At 40.4% G+C, this 21,587-nt stretch overlaps 1 protein-coding gene across 1 annotated transcript in view; it reads right to left on the bottom strand.

The window, feature by feature from the left end:
- The window catches only part of LOC146868812 (uncharacterized), a 35,328-nt gene extending 21,285 nt beyond the window's left edge, over nucleotides 1-14,043 (bottom strand). The window contains exons 1-2 of the mRNA XM_085624266.1: nucleotides 13,934-14,043; nucleotides 3,848-9,089 (exon numbers count right to left, since the gene is read on the bottom strand). Coding sequence (XP_085480392.1) covers nucleotides 3,848-9,046 — 5,199 coding nt within the window. The 5' untranslated portion in view covers nucleotides 9,047-9,089; nucleotides 13,934-14,043. The remainder of the gene's footprint in view (nucleotides 1-3,847; nucleotides 9,090-13,933) is intronic.
- Between the last annotated feature and the right edge of the window lie 7,544 nt (nucleotides 14,044-21,587).

Genomic DNA, 21,587 nt, shown 5'->3' with positions numbered 1-21,587 from the left:
TAGCTGAACTAACTATAACGGGGCAATTTCATTGGTTTTTTACGAGTAAAATGTCCAGCTAACTATAACATGTGTGAAACCTATGGTTTTTTCACTAAATTTCTAAGGTTTTTTAAATGCTAATTCCTAACTATAACGTGTGTGAAACCTATGGTTTTTTCAGTGAATTTCTAAGGTTTTTTAAATGCTAATTCCTAACTATAACGTGTGTGAAACCCATGGTTTTTTCAGTGAATTTGCAAGGTTTTTTAAATGCTAATTCCTAACTATAACGTGTGTGAAACCCATGGTTTTTTCAGTGAATTTGCAAGGTTTTTTAAATGCTATTTTTTTTTTATATTCTTCATTTTTTTCAAACATATTTTTATTTTAATTTTCTTATCTTTTATAAAGACTATGCTTTAATTTTTAAAATCCTTAAATATTTTTTTTATATATATTTTTTAAAATAAACATGTAAAATTTATTTCCAGATTTTTTTTTTTTTTTTTTTTTTTTTTATAGTACGCGTACCGTAAGCTCACGGTAAGCGTACGGTTTACGCAACGTCCGTAATCTATCTACGCTGCTTGCGTATAGTTACGCACTTTGCGTAGCCGCGCGTACTGCGCGTGGGACGCGTGCGCGCTTACGCAACACGCGCACGTTACGCGGAAGTGCCGGGAAATGACTGTTATGCGCATGTGCGCAAGCGCGTGTCTTTTTTACGCGCACGCGTACTTTTTGCCGTAAGCGCACCGTAAGCGTACCGTAAGCGTACGGTAGGTCATGTGATCTTGAAACACAACTTTTGATTGGTTGAAACTACTTTCAGTTCTAGAACTCTCCTACACCACACCCATTCCCCTCATTTCTGCTTGTGATCCCTTGGGAGAAGGAGCTGGTTTGTCTTTGGGATACGATGGCAGAACAGCAGAGCTCTTCTGAGAGTGAGGCTAGCACCAGCAGCACTGTCTTGAGGCAGAGAACGAGGAAAGTAAAACCTTCTTATGTTTGGGATTATTTTACTTTTCCAGAAGGCCAGCAAAAGGTGAATGCACCCTTAGTTACTTGCAAGCTGTGTAAGCGTGTACTTTCTAGAGGTAATCCTGACAGGAAGTATTCCTTTGGGAATCACACCATGATGAGGCACCTCAAGGATGTACACAAAAGGACACATGCTCAACTTTTTGGAGGTAACTCTTCAGAAAGACGAGCCAGTACATCCACAGCAGCTCAGCCTGGACCATCACCTGCAGAGCTTACTCCTTCTTCTGCAGCTCAGGTGAGCCCTTCATCTGTGGGGGGAGAATCTCCTTTTGCTGGCCCTCTGGAAATGAACCCTCGATTTCGGAAGGTTGATATTCATTGCACATTTTGTAAAGCTCTAATTTGTTATAGGGAGACCAGTGTTTCCCTAGTGAATAACAAAATAGATCAGCACATTTGTAGCTTTGAATGATTTTCCCATGGTTCCTTTCCTCTGTCCCTGCATGAACACAACGGTTCTTTTAAGAGCCAACCTTATCTTTCATCTTTTTTTTACATTTTTTTTAAAAAACTTTTTTTTTTTTTACCGTACGCGTACGGTAAGCGTACCTTTTTTTTTATTTTTTAAAAAAAACACTAAAAATCATTTTTCACATTACAAGGTCCTTGAAAGACTACAATTATTACTATTGACTTACCATACTCACTGAAAAAAATATTTATTCATTTGTTTTTTTTAAAAATAGTTTTTAAAATGGTTGTAGTTTACGAAAATTTTCTATATCGATCTGAAAAAAAAGAAAAAAGTATTAATATTTTTAAAACATTTTATAATACAGTACACATATTTACATTTTTTCCCAAAAAATATTTTTGCCTTATTTTTGCTGTTTTCAGAATATATTGCATTTCACTATAAATTGTGAAAGCAATTGCATTCATCATTTTACAGCGGGCAAAAAAAAATAACAATCTCAAAGATTGTATTAAAAAAGCCCAGAATCTCTTCTCACTTAAACTTATCATTACAGAAATGCATATTATTTTTTAAAAATGTCATCTAAAAACAATACTTTTTTCTTTAAAATACCGTCTGATATTTTTGTTTCAGAAGTACATTCACAATAATATATCTCAAATAACTCCAAAATACATCTGATTTTATTTCCTTTAGGCCAAATAGTATTTTTTATTCTTTCCCTGGAATAAATTTCCAAGGGAAAACCATTAAAATTCTAAAGTTTAATCTGTCCAGATCTCACCGATTCTCTGTAACATTTTGGTTCACGAAAATTTTTCGAATAATTTATTTAGTCCACAATAGAATTGCTTACTTTTCCACATGGCCAAATAGTAATTTTTGAAATTATTTTTGAAAAAATTTCCAGTGGCAGTCCAATAACATTCCAAAATTTAAAATGTGCAGAAGTTACCGATAATCTCTAAATTATTGGTTTTTCAAAATTGCATTAAAAATTTAAAAAGTCCACATTACAATTGGTTATCTTTCCTTTAGGCCAAATGATAATTTTAAAAATCTTTTTTCTACAAAATTGCAATGGTAATCCTGTAAAATGGTAAAATTATTTTGTCCAGATCTTGCCAAGTCTCTCTAAAATTTAGGTTTCAGGAAGATTAGATAGGAATTTGCTAAATCAAAAGGCAAACGTTGTTTGAAAATCAATTGGGAATCATTACACAGTGTCCATCCTTTTTCACATTTTAGATAAACTGTGTAATGTCCAGAAGTAACAGTAGGTCCATCATGGAAAATTATTGCAACAGTTACAAAAGTTTTTCCTGAAATTGATAATTGCTGTCCTGTAAACTTCTTTATTAAAGTATCCAATTTTGATCCATCAGCTCTACATCGTTGCATCATTAAAATTACATACTGTCCGTATTCCCTTAAAATTAATGTTGATAACATGTCAGAATTACACTCACCACATTTCATGCTATGATTAGCATCTTTAACTAAGTTTGCAAAAGTGACTGTTTTACTCTCTGGCAATGTCAAATAAATAAACCTTTCATTATCAACAATAGAACCACTTATATTATAACAATTATCACAACTATGTTCCCATTTATAAGAGAGACCAAAAAAAATGTCAATGGGAACTCCTTCTTCTTCCACTACCTGAAGAAAATACATCAAAAATTCGTGAGCATCTTGCTGTTCATTTTGAGAAAACTGTGTTCGTCCTGAACATACATCTAAAAGTTTTCTAATATCAGTAGCACTTTCTATTTGAGTTTTATCTTTACTCAGCTTTTGAAAAAGGAGACTGAGCTCTGAACAGAATCTTTTTCCCTGATTTATTATTATCTGCTCTTGCAAACTTTCCAGATAAAAAGCAACATTCAGCACTACATTTGCATAGCAGTTGACACCAGAGCTATTTTCAAAATGACATCCTACAACCTGTTCTTCATTTTCCTTATTCTTTTTGCTTGCAATTACATCACTCCTCTTTTTTTTCCTCTTCTCTACATCTTCATTACAGATATTCTCATTTCTCCTTTTACGAGAAACTACACGTTTCTCCAACACAGGATACTGACCTAAATGAGGAGCATAGCTTCTTCTTAATCTATTATACTCCTTTACACAGTTTGTATCAGCACTAACTTTTGAGTCATCGAAGTCTATCATGAATAAACCTGATAATGTTTTGACTCGTGACAAAGCAACATATGCCATACCTTCTTTGAACACACTAGATCCAATGTTCACAAATGCACAATCTACAGTCAATCCTTGAGACTTGTGAATAGTTACAGCATATGCTAGAGAAAACGGAAACTGCTTCCTACGTACATATAAGTCTTTCACAAGCATGAAACGAACTGAACAACGACAAATGTCTTTAACTTCCTCTATCTGATCAAATTTTATTTTTAACCATTCAATTCCATCTTTTTTCTGATAATTAATAAAACCCACAACTCTTCCCATCGCTCCATTTACTAAGCCTTTTTCAACATCCAAATTTCTCCTTAAAAACACTCTACAGTTCATGCAAACATATAGATTTTTTTCTAATCCTGCTGTTTTGGAGATGTTCTTCTCTAGTGAGTCCAATTTATTTTTCAGTTTGCCTGTTACTGTGACAGTAATTCTTCCATCCTCAATTTTGTCCACTGCTTCCAATTTCCTGATCTCTTCCTTTTCCAATTTCAAAAGCTCCTCATTGAATATTGAGCATTCACGTAGAGTTGGCATTAAGCAGATGACACTTTTGTTTTCTGCAATGTTCTTGTATATCTTCTCTGCAACTATTTCTTCCTTTGGAAATAAATTATGTAGCAGCCGAGTCTGTAATGCTTTTTTGCCAGCTTCTGTGAGTAGTCCAATCCTGATATCTTTCAGAATACTTCCATATTCTTCATCGTTTGCTTGCCTCATATTAGTTGTAAGTTCCTTGTACTCAAAGAAGGACCAAATATTTGTATTACCGATGCTTCCCAATGACTTCTTCGTGTCTTCATGTGTCACAGTATTAAACACTGGTTGTCCTTTAACCGGAGTAAGTTGCAAAAGATCCCCAAAAACTATGACGTGTTTTCCACCAAATAACACGTCATAGTCTGTCTTCAAAATTTGCTGCATTCTTAAATGCACAAAGGCAAGCATTAAGTTTGATACCATGCTCACCTCATCAATAATGAGAACTTGCATCTTCTTCAATACTCTTGAAACTTCCAAGCATGCTTCTCCAGTTAGCTTGTTGAATTGTATTTTGTTCTCATGCTCCACTGGTAACATTAGCAAACGATGTAAGGTGATTCCTTTTATGTTATATGCTGCTAACCCAGTTGGAGCAGTAACCACACAAGACAAAGTAGAATCTGTTTTTTGCTTTAGGTAGCTTCTGATGACTTTAATTAGGAAACTTTTTCCAGTGCCAGCTTGTCCGCTTACATACATCCTGATTGGATGAAATGATGTGCATGAGCACTCTTTTTTTTCATGTAGAAATCCGTGATCAATTTTGTTTTTGATCTCTTCATAAATTTGTTGCTGCTCTTGATTCAGTTGTCTTTCCAAATTTTCTAAGTCTATAAATTCTTCTTGAGCTTGATTCATAGCCGTTTCCACTTCATTCATGGCTATTGATGCTTCATTTTCAACGATTGGTTGTCCTAGGGGATCTTGACTGTATGTTCCTGAACTTTGGCTGTCCTGAGAACTGTCTCTAGCAATTTCTGCTGCAATTGTAGTTTCCTGTTCAATTTCTTCATTTAACATTTGCAGATAAGTTGAGAATGTACTGCATTGTATGCTGTCTTTGCAAGCATTAAAAGAATCTTCATAGCTCTGGAATTCTCCCAGTAGTTCATCCTCTGAACGCCATGGTTTAAACAACTGTAAAAGAGCCAAGTAGTAAAATTCTTTCTTGTCGGTAGTGTCGCAACTCAGCTTCCGGTGATTTATCAAACTTCCTTTGGTTTGCTTCACCAAACATCCTTCTTCACCAACGACTTTATATTTTCCATTATTGATGTCTTCTGCAGCTTTCCGTGAATAAATGTAGTTCTGCAGCACTTCATAGAGACACATGTTCTCCAGATGATGACTTCTCTTGGGATAATATGTGTCCAACATGTTTGTTTTCAATATATCTGTACTTTCAGGTTCGAACTGTGCCAAATATTCAATTTCTCCAACAGATTTCAGTACCCGATTTCTCATTGCTGCAAGGCCTAAACTTGCCCAAATTATTCTTCTTGACTTCGAGTAGAGACTTGCAGAAGATAATCTATCTGAACATTCGTAGGATCCAATTTCTCGATGCGATAACATCTTCAAACTGAAACTGTACAGCTTCTTACTGACAGTCTTCTCGTGAGAAATCTCTTCCCACATTTCCTTCAATTCTGTTTTTTCTGATTTCGTAATGTAAGACGTTACATATCGAGCAACAGCAATGGAATTGTCAGCAACATACTGTATATCCATGTTAGCGTTCCACATGGATAAAATGACTGGGTTGTAGTCATTTATATTTTTTGATTCTTCTTTTCTTTTAAGGTTGTAGGTATTCTTAGGTGATTTTCTTGTGATAGTATGTCTCACAGCTGACATAAAACTGTTGACTCTTCCATTTGTAAGAACAGGTCTAGGAAATCCAAATCGACATTTAGTGTAGTATTTTTCTTTGCTCTTGTATTTCCGTCGACAGTATTTTCCACACCGATGACTTTGGAAACGTAGAACTTGCTCCTTTAACTTGTACTCTTCTGTGCTTTTAGGTATAGCACATGTTGCATATTCTTCAATGTAAGATAACACTGCTTCATCAGTATCTGTTCCAAACTTTGGGGCATCCTTGATCCACAGCAGCATATGAATATGAGGAGCACCTCTTGCCTGGTACTCTTTTCTCCAAAAGAAATCCACTACTTCTCCAAGGGGTGGATTTTTTTTATTGCAGATGAAGGACATCATAGCCTCAAATCTATGATTGAAATATCTGCAAACATTAACCGGATCCAATGAGCACAGTTCTCCTGCTGTCTTGTATTCGATGTTTTCAATGTTTGAATTGGCCTCTCGTAGAAAATCCAGTAAATCATCCCAAGCGTACTCGGCGCAGCTTAGGGTAAGGAACCATGTTGGTGTTCCTAAATTGCGTAACATGCATTTTAGTTCACCATGGCGTCGGTACCAATATTCATTTGTCCCACGCTGACAAGCCATCAGATTGATCAGTTGTGTTTCCAAATGATCATCTCGGTGCTGCACTTTCTCCATAAAATCCTTAGCAGACACATTTTGTAAATGTACTCCACTTTTTAAAATGTGATTTACTGCATAAGACAGTGCAGACAAGTCGCTTTCAAATAAAAGATGGAACAAATAAGGGATACTTTGTCGAAATCTGGGATCTTCAGCATATAGTCTTGTAGTCCGATACTCAGAAGCTGGAATCTGTTCCGGACGTTCATCGTATCGTCCTCCTTTTCCTTTAGGAAACAGCTGGGGAAAACATCGAGCTTCCAAGCTCTCCTCCCATACACTCACGGGATTTCCTTTTGCTTTCTTCATCTGAAAGAGATCAATATTGTCTCCCATAACTTCTTTCGAATGGAGAGGATGTATGCTAAAATGTTCATAAATTTCTTCTTCCTTTGACTTGTCCACTTTTTCAATTTGTCCACTTGGTGTTTCTGTATCTCCTTGTAAATCTTCTTCTTCTTCTTCTTCTACTATATAAATTGATTCATACCATTTGTTATTTTTTTTCAAATACAAATTTGCTCTTTGTACTTTCCGCACATCTACCAGCTCCTGCCAAATCTTCTTATTCTTTGTAGGTACACCATTAACCAGAATAATTAATGGTTCAGTTTCCAAAGTATCCGCATCAATAGTTTCCATATTTTTTTTCAAATCCAAGGGCAAATACACCACTCTACCTTTTAAACCTCTCAGTAAATCTGAAGGAGGTAATTTACCAGTTTTGGGCTCCATACGTACTATGGTCTGGAACGGATGAACACATTGAATGAGTATAGACTCATATGTATTTAATTCAGAAAGTTCAGCAGGAATAGCATCCAATTCTAAATTATTATGTACAGCTCTGGTCGGCATTCTATTTTCCTCTAACTTGTTGTAGCAGTATTTACAAATACGCTGATCTTCACCCAATTCAAAACAATTTTCAAGAAATATATATGTTGCAAAATCCATCCACTTATAATTATCTTCATTTTCACTCTTTCTGTAGAGATCAACATTCCTAGTTTGTTTTCTATAATGAGTTCTGCGGCAACAAATACAAGTAACATTTGGTCTTTCATTAGAGACTATTGCAAATTTTGTTATGTGATCATTAAATGTCTTACTTACACAAGGTTCTACATTCTCTTCCACTTCTGCCTCATTTACTGTGTCCTTCTCTGCACTGTTTTGTTCAGGACCAAAGTAACAAAACTGAATTTCATCAACAACCTTCTCTACATCTGATACCGTTCCTCGGAACAGAGCCCTATTCAATTCATTTAACTTTATTGCTGGACTTTTGGCAAAATACAACCGTCTCACAAACTTTCTCATTTCAGTATGATGAACAGCCAGCATCCTAAAATGATGGAAAACACTATTGCACACTTTTCTAGATAGACAAGCAAGAGAATGACCCTGCAAACCAGTATTCTCTCTCACTCTGCATGGATCCAGACTTTGAAGCACCTTAATCTTTTGTTTTACACTTTTTTTACTATATTCTCTTAGAAACTCTCGAAATCTGTCAATAGATTCCTGACGCACAGTGCAAATACTACTACAATTCCAAGTGTACACTGGGGCTTTAGGACGTCTCCCCATTGCCTCATCTGCCATCACTTGTACCTCATCTCTTGGAACCATTATCTCCTTCTCCATTATGCAACCATTTTTTACTTCGTATGAACGACCTCTGGTGTCAACTGCATGCAGCAAACTATTACTTTGAAAATAGCTCTCTTCATTAAAAAAAGGTTCACTACTTGAGCTATGCATCCACTTTCCTAAAAACACTTTACAAAAATTTGTTCTGTTCACTACTCTTTTGCTTTTGCTTTGTGATTTCAGTACATTAACCATTTTATCTAATGTACGCATCCTATTCAAAATTAATATGAATAGTTTCCTTTTTAATTCTAATGCCTTTGCTGCAATGGCTTCAATTTCTTTTTTTCTCTTATAATATTTAGCCTTTTGCTTATATTTCTTTATATCCTTTATCAAATTGGACATAACTCTTCTCTGAAACATTTTTCTACGTATCTCTTTAAATGCTGTTTTTCTGTTTATGTTAAACTTTTCAATTGCAGAAGGTATATTTGCATTAACTAAATCCTCAATTTTTTGCTGTTCTGTAGGTTTTGTTACATTTTTCCGAGAACAGACATTTTGTACATTTTTGTTTGTTTTCAATATTTTGTTTAGGAATTGTCTTTTTTGCTTACCAGAAGATTTTTTCTTTTTCCCAACATCAGCATCTTCTACTAACTTTGGTCCTCCAGTTGTCCTCAAATATAGTTTTTTTTTTAGCGTTTTTTGAACTCGAGATTTTGTAGGCATCTTAAATTTTGTTCACTGTTCTTCAGCAATACCTGCAAAAAAACTAAAAAAAAAATTCTTTATTGTATTTAAATATATTACTACATTTCTTTTCACAATAGTCACAAAACGAAATTTCTTTGCCAATTTGAATGCACACAAACTCCTCTTTTTTTTTGGGCAAGTGAAAATCTGTATAACAAACTGTCACATTATGAAACCAAGCTGTTTTTTTTTCAGACCACCACCGTGTGTATTCTCTGTGACTGCCTACACTCCAGCAGGGGCAACCAGCCTTAGTGATGCTGAATGTATTTGCATTACAGACTTAAACCTGAAAACCCCACTCGCTTCTAATTACTGTGCATGACTATACATGGCAAGCACATGGGTGTGTGCTAAACCTCTGCTTCTTCCCCCAAAAATTCGCTCCTCTTTTCCATCTACTGCAACTGTGAAATCACCAGAGCAAGACGCAATACATTTCTGCCTATAATTCTTCTATGCACACAGAGTCATGTTTTCACATTAGTGCCAAAACGAAATTTCTTTGCCAATTTGAAAGCACACTTACTGCTCTTTTTTTTTCGGGCCAAGTGAAAATCTCTTTTTACACTTTGAAATCACTTTTACAGACTGACACATTCTGAAACCTTTTTTTTAAAATTTATTTAAATGCACATGTCCAAGCTGTTTTTTTTTCAGACCACCACCGTGTGTATTCTCTGTGACTGCCTACACTCCAGCAGGGGCAACCAGCCTTAGTGATGCTGAATGTATTTGCATTACAGACTTAAACCTGAAAACCCCACTCGCTTCTAATTACTGTGCATGACTATACATGGCAAGCACATGGGTGTGTGCTAAACCTCTGCTTCTTCCCCCAAAAATTCGCTCCTCTTTTCCATCTACTGCAACTGTGAAATCACCAGAGCAAGACGCAATACATTTCTGCCTATAATTCTTCTATGCACACAGAGTCATGTTTTCACATTAGTGCCAAAACGAAATTTCTTTGCCAATTTGAAAGCACACTTACTGCTCTTTTTTTTTCGGGGGCAAGTGTATATCTCTTTTTTCAATTTGAAATCACTTTTACAGACTGACACATTCTGAAACCTTTTTTTTTAATTTATTTAAATGCACATGTCCAAGCAGTTTTTTTTTCAGACCACCACCGTGTGCATTCTCTGTGACTGCCTACACTCCAGCAGGGGCAACCAGCCTTAGTGATGCTGAATGTATTTGCATTACAGACTTAAACCTGAAAACCCCACTCGCTTCTAATTACTGTGCATGACTATACATGGCAAGCACATGGGTGTGTGCTAAACCTCTGCTTCTTCCCCCAAAAATTCGCTCCTCTTTTCCATCTACTGCAACTGTGAAATCACCAGAGCAAGACGCAATACATTTCTGCCTATAATTCTTCTATGCACACAGAGTCATGTTTTCACATTAGTGCCAAAACGAAATTTCTTTGCCAATTTGAAAGCACACTTACTGCTCTTTTTTTTTCGGGGGCAAGTGTATATCTCTTTTTTCAATTTGAAATCACTTTTACAGACTGACACATTCTGAAACCTTTTTTTTAAATTTATTTAAATGCACATGTCCAAGCAGTTTTTTTTTCAGACCACCACCGTGTGTATTCTCTGTGACTGCCTACACTCCAGCAGGGGCAAACAGCCTTAGTGATGCTGAATGTATTTGCATTACAGACTTAAACCTGAAAACCCCACTCGCTTCTAATTACTGTGCATGACTATACATGGCAAGCACATGGGTGTGTGCTAAACCTCTGCTTCTTCCCCCAAAAATTCGCTCCTCTTTTCCATCTACTGCAACTGTGAAATCACCAGAGCAAGACGCAATACATTTCTGCCTATAATTCTTCTATGCACACAGAGTCATGTTTTCACATTAGTGCCAAAACGAAATTTCTTTGCCAATTTGAAAGCACACTTACTGCTCTTTTTTTTTTCGGGCCAAGTGAAAATCTCTTTTTACACTTTGAAATCACTTTTACAGACTGACACATTCTGAAACCTTTTTTTTTAAATTTATTTAAATGCACATGTCCAAGCTGTTTTTTTTTCAGACCACCACCGTGTGTATTCTCTGTGACTGCCTACACTCCAGCAGGGGCAACCAGCCTTAGTGATGCTGAATGTATTTGCATTACAGACTTAAACCTGAAAACCCCACTCGCTTCTAATTACTGTGCATGACTATACATGGCAAGCACATGGGTGTGTGCTAAACCTCTGCTTCTTCCCCCAAAAATTCGCTCCTCTTTTCCATCTACTGCAACTGTGAAATCACCAGAGCAAGACGCAATACATTTCTGCCTATAATTCTTCTATGCACACAGAGTCATGTTTTCACATTAGTGCCAAAACGAAATTTCTTTGCCAATTTGAAAGCACACTTACTGCTCTTTTTTTTTCGGGCCAAGTGAAAATCTCTTTTTACACTTTGAAATCACTTTTACAGACTGACACATTCTGAAACCTTTTTTTTAAATTTATTTAAATGCACATGTCCAAGCTGTTTTTTTTTCAGACCACCACCGTGTGTATTCTCTGTGACTGCCTACACTCCAGCAGGGGCAACCAGCCTTAGTGATGCTGAATGTATTTGCATTACAGACTTAAACCTGAAAACCCCACTCGCTTCTAATTACTGTGCATGACTATACATGGCAAGCACATGGGTGTGTGCTAAACCTCTGCTTCTTCCCCCAAAAATTCGCTCCTCTTTTCCATCTACTGCAACTGTGAAATCACCAGAGCAAGACGCAATACATTTCTGCCTATAATTCTTCTATGCACACAGAGTCATGTTTTCACATTAGTGCCAAAACGAAATTTCTTTGCCAATTTGAAAGCACACTTACTGCTCTTTTTTTTTCGGGCCAAGTGAAAATCTCTTTTTACACTTTGAAATCACTTTTACAGACTGACACATTCTGAAACCTTTTTTTTTAAATTTATTTAAATGCACATGTCCAAGCTGTTTTTTTTTCAGACCACCACCGTGTGTATTCTCTGTGACTGCCTACACTCCAGCAGGGGCAACCAGCCTTAGTGATGCTGAATGTTTTTGCATTACAGACTTAAACCTGAAAACCCCACTCGCTTCTAATTACTGTGCATGACTATACATGGCAAGCACATGGGTGTGTGCTAAACCTCTGCTTCTTCCCCCAAAAATTCGCTCCTCTTTTCCATCTACTGCAACTGTGAAATCACCAGAGCAAGACGCAATACATTTCTGCCTATAATTCTTCTATGCACACAGAGTCATGTTTTCACATTAGTGCCAAAACGAAATTTCTTTGCCAATTTGAAAGCACACTTACTGCTCTTTTTTTTTCGGGCCAAGTGAAAATCTCTTTTTACACTTTGAAATCACTTTTACAGACTGACACATTCTGAAACCTTTTTTTTAAATTTATTTAAATGCACATGTCCAAGCTGTTTTTTTTTCAGACCACCACCGTGTGTATTCTCTGTGACTGCCTACACTCCAGCAGGGGCAACCAGCCTTAGTGATGCTGAATGTATTTGCATTACAGACTTAAACCTGAAAACCCCACTCGCTTCTAATTACTGTGCATGACTATACATGGCAAGCACATGGGTGTGTGCTAAACCTCTGCTTCTTCCCCCAAAAATTCGCTCCTCTTTTCCATCTACTGCAACTGTGAAATCACCAGAGCAAGACGCAATACATTTCTGCCTATAATTCTTCTATGCACACAGAGTCATGTTTTCACATTAGTGCCAAAACGAAATTTCTTTGCCAATTTGAAAGCACACTTACTGCTCTTTTTTTTTCGGGCCAAGTGAAAATCTCTTTTTACACTTTGAAATCACTTTTACAGACTGACACATTCTGAAACCTTTTTTTTTAAATTTATTTAAATGCACATGTCCAAGCTGTTTTTTTTTCAGACCACCACCGTGTGTATTCTCTGTGACTGCCTACACTCCAGCAGGGGCAACCAGCCTTAGTGATGCTGAATGTTTTTGCATTACAGACTTAAACCTGAAAACCCCACTCGCTTCTAATTACTGTGCATGACTATACATGGCAAGCACATGGGTGTGTGCTAAACCTCTGCTTCATCCCCCAAAAATTCGCTCCTCTTTTCCATCTACTGCAACTGTGAAATCACCAGAGCAAGACGCAATACATTTCTGCCTATAATTCTTCTATGCACACAGAGTCATGTTTTCACATTAGTGCCAAAACGAAATTTCTTTGCCAATTTGAAAGCACACTTACTGCTCTTTTTTTTTCGGGGGCAAGTGTATATCTCTTTTTTCAATTTGAAATCACTTTTACAGACTGACACATTCTGAAACCTTTTTTTTTAATTTATTTAAATGCACATGTCCAAGCAGTTTTTTTTTCAGACCACCACCGTGTGTATTCTCTGTGACTGCCTACACTCCAGCAGGGGCAACCAGCCTTAGTGATGCTGAATGTATTTGCATTACAGACTTAAACCTGAAAACCCCACTCGCTTCTAATTACTGTGCATGACTATACATGGCAAGCACATGGGTGTGTGCTAAACCTCTGCTTCTTCCCCCAAAAATTCGCTCCTCTTTTCCATCTACTGCAACTGTGAAATCACCAGAGCAAGACGCAATACATTTCTGCCTATAATTCTTCTATGCACACACAGTCATGTTTTCACATTAGTGCCAAAACGAAATTTCTTTGCCAATTTGAAAGCACACTTACTGCTCTTTTTTTTTCGGGCCAAGTGAAAATCTCTTTTTCAGACTGACACATTATGAATCCACCATGTGTAACTACAACAAAAACAATTCCCATTTCTATTATTCATTTCTTAAGTTACCACATACATCCCCTCTCAAACTGTAAACTCACCTTTAAAATTAGTTAGTTGTGAAAGAAATGTGTCACTCAAACAGCAGATTATCAGAGCCAGGATCTCTGTTCTGTACACCTCTCTCCTCTCAGCAGAACCAGATAATGGCAAACTTTCCCTCTATTTTTCCACACATATACATGTAAGTTTCAAATCTCAGTGCTTCCCCCTTTTTTTCAAATGTAATGACACATTTCTATTGGTTGAAAACCAACCCTTTTCCAAAAGTACCCTGCCCCCAACTTGACTTCTGCCTAGTACCCTTCCCCCAACTTGACTTCTGCCTGCTACCATAGCAACAGCTCATGGAACACTGCTGTGTGCAGTTAGGTCAGAAGTTCGACACACAATGTTTCAATTCCACAGAGCAAGAGTGCTTGACTTTTCAAACCTAACTGCAAATCCATAGTACTGTTCTTTGGTTACACATTTTTTTGTACCAATACAAAACATGCTTCTATTAATTTTCACATACAGCCTAGTTTTTTTTCTAGAATGGTATGAAACAGCCAATCAGTTCTTTTTGTTTTGTAAAAAATATGTATGCCTCCATTTCCAAACTGTCTTTCTTTTCATATTGCCATTCTACTGAAAGACACCTCCTGAGTGCATCCAGTTCTCCTTTGAAGATGTTCACAGTGTGGATTGTAGGGCACAGCTATGTCTTCTGGAGTGAAAAGTTTGCAGAGAAAACAGATATGGTGAGAGACCTTGCTTTGCCAAATGTAGACATTAAATGGATTGGTCAGAGAGGGTTAAAGTGGCACCAATTGATGCCATTGGTGAAATCCTTCATGCAAATCCAACACCCTGACCTCATAATAGTGCACTGTGGTGGCAATGACCTAGGCACTTTGACTGGGGTAGGTCTGGAAATGCTTATGAAGGACACCTTTGCACAACTGTTTACACTTTTCCCTAAAACTGCCTTTGTGTTTTCCAACATATGCCAAAGGCAAAAATGGAACTGGTCCAATCATTTCTGTCCACAGATTGACAAAGCAAGAAAGCACGTCAACAAATCTGTTTCTGCTTTCCTCCGTGACTATGGTATGGGTGCCATTTACCACAACAACTTGCGTTACGACATGCAAGACATTTATAGAGGAGATGGTGTGCACTTCAATGATGAAGGGAACAGAGTCTTCCTCTTGAACCTTAGACTCTGCATCGGTACTTACTTGTAGGTACCACTAAAAAAATGACTCCATAAACACAACAGCTCTTTTTAGAGCTCCCTAATTTCTAAACTCTTAAATCTGATTTTCATTTATTTATTTTTATTTTTTTTACCGTACGCTTACCGTGAGCTTACCGTACGCGTACCCCGTGATTTTTTTTAAAATCAATAAATGTTTTTTTTGTACTTTTCTGTCCTTCTTTGACCCCCTTACAATTGTTAGGGGGTCTGTAACTCTCCTCATTGCCCCCTTTCCTTGTTTTCACTCTTTTTTTTCAGAGTGAAATACACAAAATGGCGGCCGCCGCTTCCTGGTTTCGGCCGATTCGAATGTTTACTAAGATCTAAGAGCCAATCAGAATCGCGCTCGCGCACGCCACCGTACGCTTACCGTAAGCGTACGGTAAGCGTACCGTAAGCTGGCTCAGATATATATATTGATTTAAAGGCTATTTTCTCAAAATCAACTGAACTGATTTACACCAAACCTACAAAAGGCACTTCCTTGACCTACGGACTACCTCTCTGCCAAATTTCTAGTAATTCTGTTCAGCCGTTCGGGCTGTAGCTCGTTCTAAAGGTCCTATGGAAAAATGCATGGGAAAAACGCGTTTTGGGACCCCCCTTTTATCTCAGCCCCCGCTTGACGGATCCCCCCGAGACTTTCAGGGTAGGAGCGGAGCGTAGCGCCCCACCTATTTTGAGAAATTCGCGAGGATTCGTCGACCGGCGCCAAAGTTATTCAAAATAGAATGTTGAGGTTTTCCTATGGAAACGTGGTCCTAACTATAACTACCTACTGGCGACCGCCAGTAGGTAATATATATATATATATATATATATATATATATATATATATATATATATATAGAATATATCTTATATAATTTTAGCTCTCCTCGCTGCCAGTTCCTCCCATTTGGTCCCACCATGCTTGACTGCTGCCAGGCTGTGCCTGCCTGTGTGAGCAAGCCTGGTCAGACAGCCTAACAGCTTACATTTACCCTTAGGTTCCTGTCCCGCCCCGGCCGGCCAGCAAGTATCCAGTTCCCAGGCCAGCTCCCCTTGCTTGCTGTTTTTCCCGCTTCCTGCCACCAGCCTCTCCAGCGACCCTCACAGGACCTACTTAATGGAGACCGCAGTGCCGCCCCATTGAGCAGGTCCAGACCATCTCTCCTCGCTGCCAGGTCCTCCCATTTGGCCCCACCATGCTTGACTGCTGCCAGGCTGCTCTTGCCCTTGAGCAACCCTGGTCAGACAGCCTGCTTTTGCCTTTAGGTTCCTGTTCCCGAGGCCTGCAAGGTTTCAGTTTCCAGGCCAGCTCCCCTTGCTTGTTGTTTTTCCCGCACGCCATTTTTCCCACTTCCCGCCACCCGCCACCCTCCTCCCCCGCACCCTTCCCAGGACCTACTTAATGGATGCTGCAGTGGGGCCGGCCAGTGGATGCTCACAGTGGGCGCACTGCAGGCATGGCAAACGCAAGCACATCTGTGCCCATCTGGGCCTGTCTGTGCCTAGACCGCGCCCAGTGCCAGGAATCCTGGCCCTATGGACACCCACTGGTACTCCGCCAAAGTTCTTCGCACCTTGGACCACGGACGCAACCACAACTGCTGCCCACATCCCCCCGCTTCACAGCAGTGCCACTGATGCCAATTAACGCACAACCTAGGACCACCACCTGCGCAGAAACCCATCTGCGCCACCCAACACCGCCCAGGAGCCACTCCAATGCTTCCTGATCAAATACTAGATTACTCTGCAAACATGCCACTGAAGTCTGGGACATCATCGCCAACCTTGCACCCAAAGTAACCTTCATCACAGAAACCTGGCTCACCCCATCACCAGCCCCCGACATCACCACCACAACACTCAATGGCTACAAGATGTAACACCAGGACCGCACCAGCAAACACTGAGGTGGCATCGCCATCATACACAAGGAATCAATCCTTTTAACTAACACCAAAAATGAAACCACGTCGATCATGGAACACCTGAACTTCCAACTCCACACCAATGACAAAAAAACCATTGAAGGCACCCTCGTCTACAGACCCCCAGGACCACGAACCGGCAACAGCAACACCATCACAGACATCATCGCCCCACTCACCATCGATTCCATGCACTACATCCTCCGAGGAGACCTCAGCTTCCACCTTGATGATCCCACAGAGACGAACTGCACCAACCTCCTGGAATGAATGAACAACATCCGCCTCACCCAGCTGGTCACAGACCCCACACACAGAGCAGGAGACACTCCAGACCCGATCTTCACGTCCAGCAACAGAGTCCAATACAGCCAAACCACAGAACTCACCTGGACCGATCACTCGATCGTCCAATTCACCAACCCAGGACCACCCCCAACCCTCCCAGCACTTCCTCCCCGGGCTGGGGCAAAGTAACGCAGAACCAACGGAGGAATGCCCTCAACACCACCCTGCCCGACCCTACTGCCAACTTGAATCAGGCAATCGACACCTTTAACACCTGGATCAGCAATGCCACCAATCAAGTCACCCCCATGAAACCAGACACAACTCGCAGCCCCACCAAGCAAGCCAGTGGTACACTCTGGAACTCCACACAGTGAAATGCAGCTGCAAACAACTAGAAAGAACATGGCACACCAGCAGAGATGACACAGACTGAGCCACCTTTAAAAAAGCCCTCAACAATTACAACCCTCAACTCAAAGACGTGAGAAGGAAGGCCCTTGATGCATCGAGGCCAGCACCAACCAGACCAAGATCTTGTCACCATTGTCAGCAAGAGTTCTCCTGCGCAGCAGCTACCGAAAACTTGATCCCAGCTTCACAGAAACTGTATTTTGACCACCGACCTCCTCAGCCGCCCCACTCCCACAGAGACCGCCCCCAACCACCAACTCACCACATGGGAACAACTCAGTACACCAGACACCTCGTCCATAATGAACTTCATCCACTCAGGAGCACCCTCTGACCCATACTCCCACCTCCTCTTCAACCTCGGAAGCGACGAGATCAGCTACTAACTCACCACCCTCAATGGATCTATCGCCACAGCCACCTTTCCTGATGCTTGGAAACACACTAACGCCCCATCTTGCTGATCCTGTTTCCCGCCGAAGTCCTGGAGGAGGCCATCAACCTTCAGCTCATCGAATATATGGAGAAAAATAACCCCTCCCAATATGGTTTTAGAGCCAACCACAGCACCAAGTCCGCCCTGATTGCCAGCACAGATGACACCCGCACCCTACTCGACAGAGGAGAATCAGCCGCCTTCATCCTTCTCCTCAGCCTTTGACTGGGGGTGGGCGGAGCTTGACGACTTGCAGTACGTGGAATTCCATGGAGTTGCATAAAAACTCCATGGAATTCAGCAGCTCTACTCGCCCACCCTTACGCTTTAGAGTTCTTAAAAACATGCTCTTCTGATAACACCGAAGGGTGGAGAGGCTGCCATATGAATAATGTTCCTTTCATGTGCGGAGGGGACTCTGTATTAGAAACAGCTGTTGATAAGTCATTCTATATTTAAGTTAACTTATAAATGAGAAAACAACTGATTTGACCAAGGGTCTTTTTGTAGCAAAAGATGTTCAGCGGTTGCGGTTCTCATGCTGCGTTTGTAAAGAGCACAACTTGGAAATGGGTTAAGGAAATACAATAAAGAGCCGAACTGTTATTTATTTGAGATTTTATTGTGCGTGCCTAATGGTAACAGAAAATCAGACTTGCTTGCATAAAACATATGTTGTGTGCCGCAATGTGGAGGCCTACAATATGTGCGTGCTGTAGCCTGTAATATGTTTACCTCACGTGTACCACACAAGAAATACTGCACAATGAAGGATCTGACTCTCCAAGACAGATTCATGTCCACCAAAGTGCCTACCTCATGTTGCCGACAAACTGCAAGATGTTGATACCTAAAATAGGCCTGGTTTCCTGCTTTAAAATTCAAAATGTTTGACCTTAAGGTAAGAATTTTAGGTGTCTGTCCACACAAAAAAAGCTCTGATCTGAAGCACAATATTTACATAAGGATCAAGACACGGCGAGTGAGCGAAAAATCAGACCCGCGCCCAGAATGACAGCGCAGGATCTCGGAACAAGGGTCGATGCGTATTAGACCGAGGTCCACTGAAAAATAAATGCATCGTACACCGAGAATTGTATATGAATGAGCACACCTCCTCTCCAGACCGTGTGCCGTATTGTGGCTTATTGCATACGTATACAAGTAGAAGAGTCGCGCTCACTAGACAGCGATAAGGCAGTACAGACCGCCCGGTAGCCTCCATGAGCCACACCACCCGCTTCACCACACATGCGTATTTCCTCTTCTCCCCATATTTCCTCCTCTCCCCATGCTAAAAGTCCATTGCCGCAGGGCCGCAAACACGTATCCTTGCGTTTACACCCCCACTAACGAACACACCTGGCGGGCCTGCTGCAGCGCATCCTTGAAGGCCTCATTGACTCCACCAGTGGAGCTGGCGTTGGTGGTGATCAGAACTGTGGAATAGTCAGCCATGGCAGCTACGCTCCTTCCTCTCTTACTGCGTTGCGAAGAAAGGAATAAAATGCCGGATGCTAGCAGCCTTACACATTCCGACAAGACGACGTGAACCAAACTTGAGAGTATATATACTACACAGCATTGTACATTGAGATCTTGCACCGGAAGCCATGCCAGAGGGGTACTATTAATATATACTACACACCATTGCACATTAAGATCATGCACCGGAATGCGTGCCAGAGGGGTACTATTAATATATACTACACACCATTGCACATTGAGATCATGCTCCGGAAGCCATGCCAGAGGTGTACTATTAATATATACTACACACCATTGCACATTGAGATCATGCACCAAACGCCATGCCAGAGGGGTACTATTAATATATACTACACACCATTGCACATTGAGATCATGCACCAAACGCCATGCCAGAGGGGTACTATTAATATATACTACACACCATTGCACATTGAGATCATGCACCAAACGCCATGCCAGAGGGGTACTATTAATATATACTACACACCATTGCACATTGAGATCATGCTCCGGAAGCCATGCCAGAGGTGTACTATTAATATAAACTACACATCATTGCACATTGAGATCATGCACCGGAAGCCATGCCAGAGGGGTACTATTAATATATACTACACACCATTGCACATTGAGATCATGCACCGGAAGCCATGCCAGAGGGGTACTATTAATATATACTACACACCATTGCACATTGAGGTCATGTGCCAGAATCCTAGCCGGAAGAGTACTAATGATATATACTACACACAGTTGCACATTACAGGAAAGCTCCAGAAGCCATGCAGGAGAAGTACTAATGATAAATACTACACACCGTTGCACCTTGCAGTCACTCGCCAGCAGCGATGCGAGGAAAGTACTAATAAGATATACTACATACCCTAGCACCTTGCACCTGACGGTCACCTGCTGGCAGCCATGCCATAGATGCACTGTTGATATATACAACACATCCTAGCACCTTGCAATCATGAGCCGACAGCCATGTTGGAGAAGTACTAATGATAAATACTACACACCGTTGCACCTTGCAGTCACTCGCCAGCAGCCATGCAGGAGAAGTACTAATGATAAATACTACACACCGTTGCACCTTGCAGTCACTCGCCAGCAGCGATGCGAGGAAAGTACTAATGAGATATACTACAATCCCTGGCACCTTGCACCTGACAGTCACCTGCTGGCAGCCATGCCATAGATGCACTGTTGATATATACTACACATCCTAGCACCTTGCAATCATGAGCCGACAGCCATGTTGGAGAAGTACTAATGATATATAATACACCCCCTGGCACGGTACAGTCACCTGCTGGCAGCCATGCCAGAGATGAACTTATGATATATGCAACACACCCTAGCCCCTTGAGGTCATGCGCCGGCAGCTATACCAGAGAAGTCCTAATGATACTTAATACATACTCTGGCACTCTCCAGACATGCTCTGACAATCATACCTGAAAATTCCTACTAATGAACAGTATCTCACGCATGCTTCACACTGTAATGACAGGCTGGCAGCCTGCTTGAGAAATGCTACGGGTGTACACCACACGTGCTGGCACCAATTGGCAGCAATGATTGAGAGGTACTGCTGACGGACACCGCACATGCTAGCACCCTGAAACCATAAGCAGTAAGACATGCCCACAGAAGTATTGCAGATGTAAGTCAGATATGCCAGCACATTGTCACCGCAAGCTAGCACCTTGTCACCACAATCTGGCAACAGTGCCAGAGAAGTACCACCGAGGTGCACCACACATGCATTAAGCTTGTAATCACAGCTGGCAGTCATGCCTGAGATGTACTACTGAAGTATGAGACATGTCCTATCACCTTAAAATCACAAGATTGCAGTTGTGCCTGAGATGTACATGTTTCAGCCTCTCACAATGGCC

The sequence above is a fragment of the Triturus cristatus genome, chromosome 1_2 (assembly GCF_964204655.1).
Source record: "Triturus cristatus chromosome 1_2, aTriCri1.1, whole genome shotgun sequence".
Classification (NCBI taxonomy): domain Eukaryota; kingdom Metazoa; phylum Chordata; class Amphibia; order Caudata; family Salamandridae; genus Triturus; species Triturus cristatus.
This window is presented reverse-complemented; position numbering and strand designations above follow the sequence as displayed.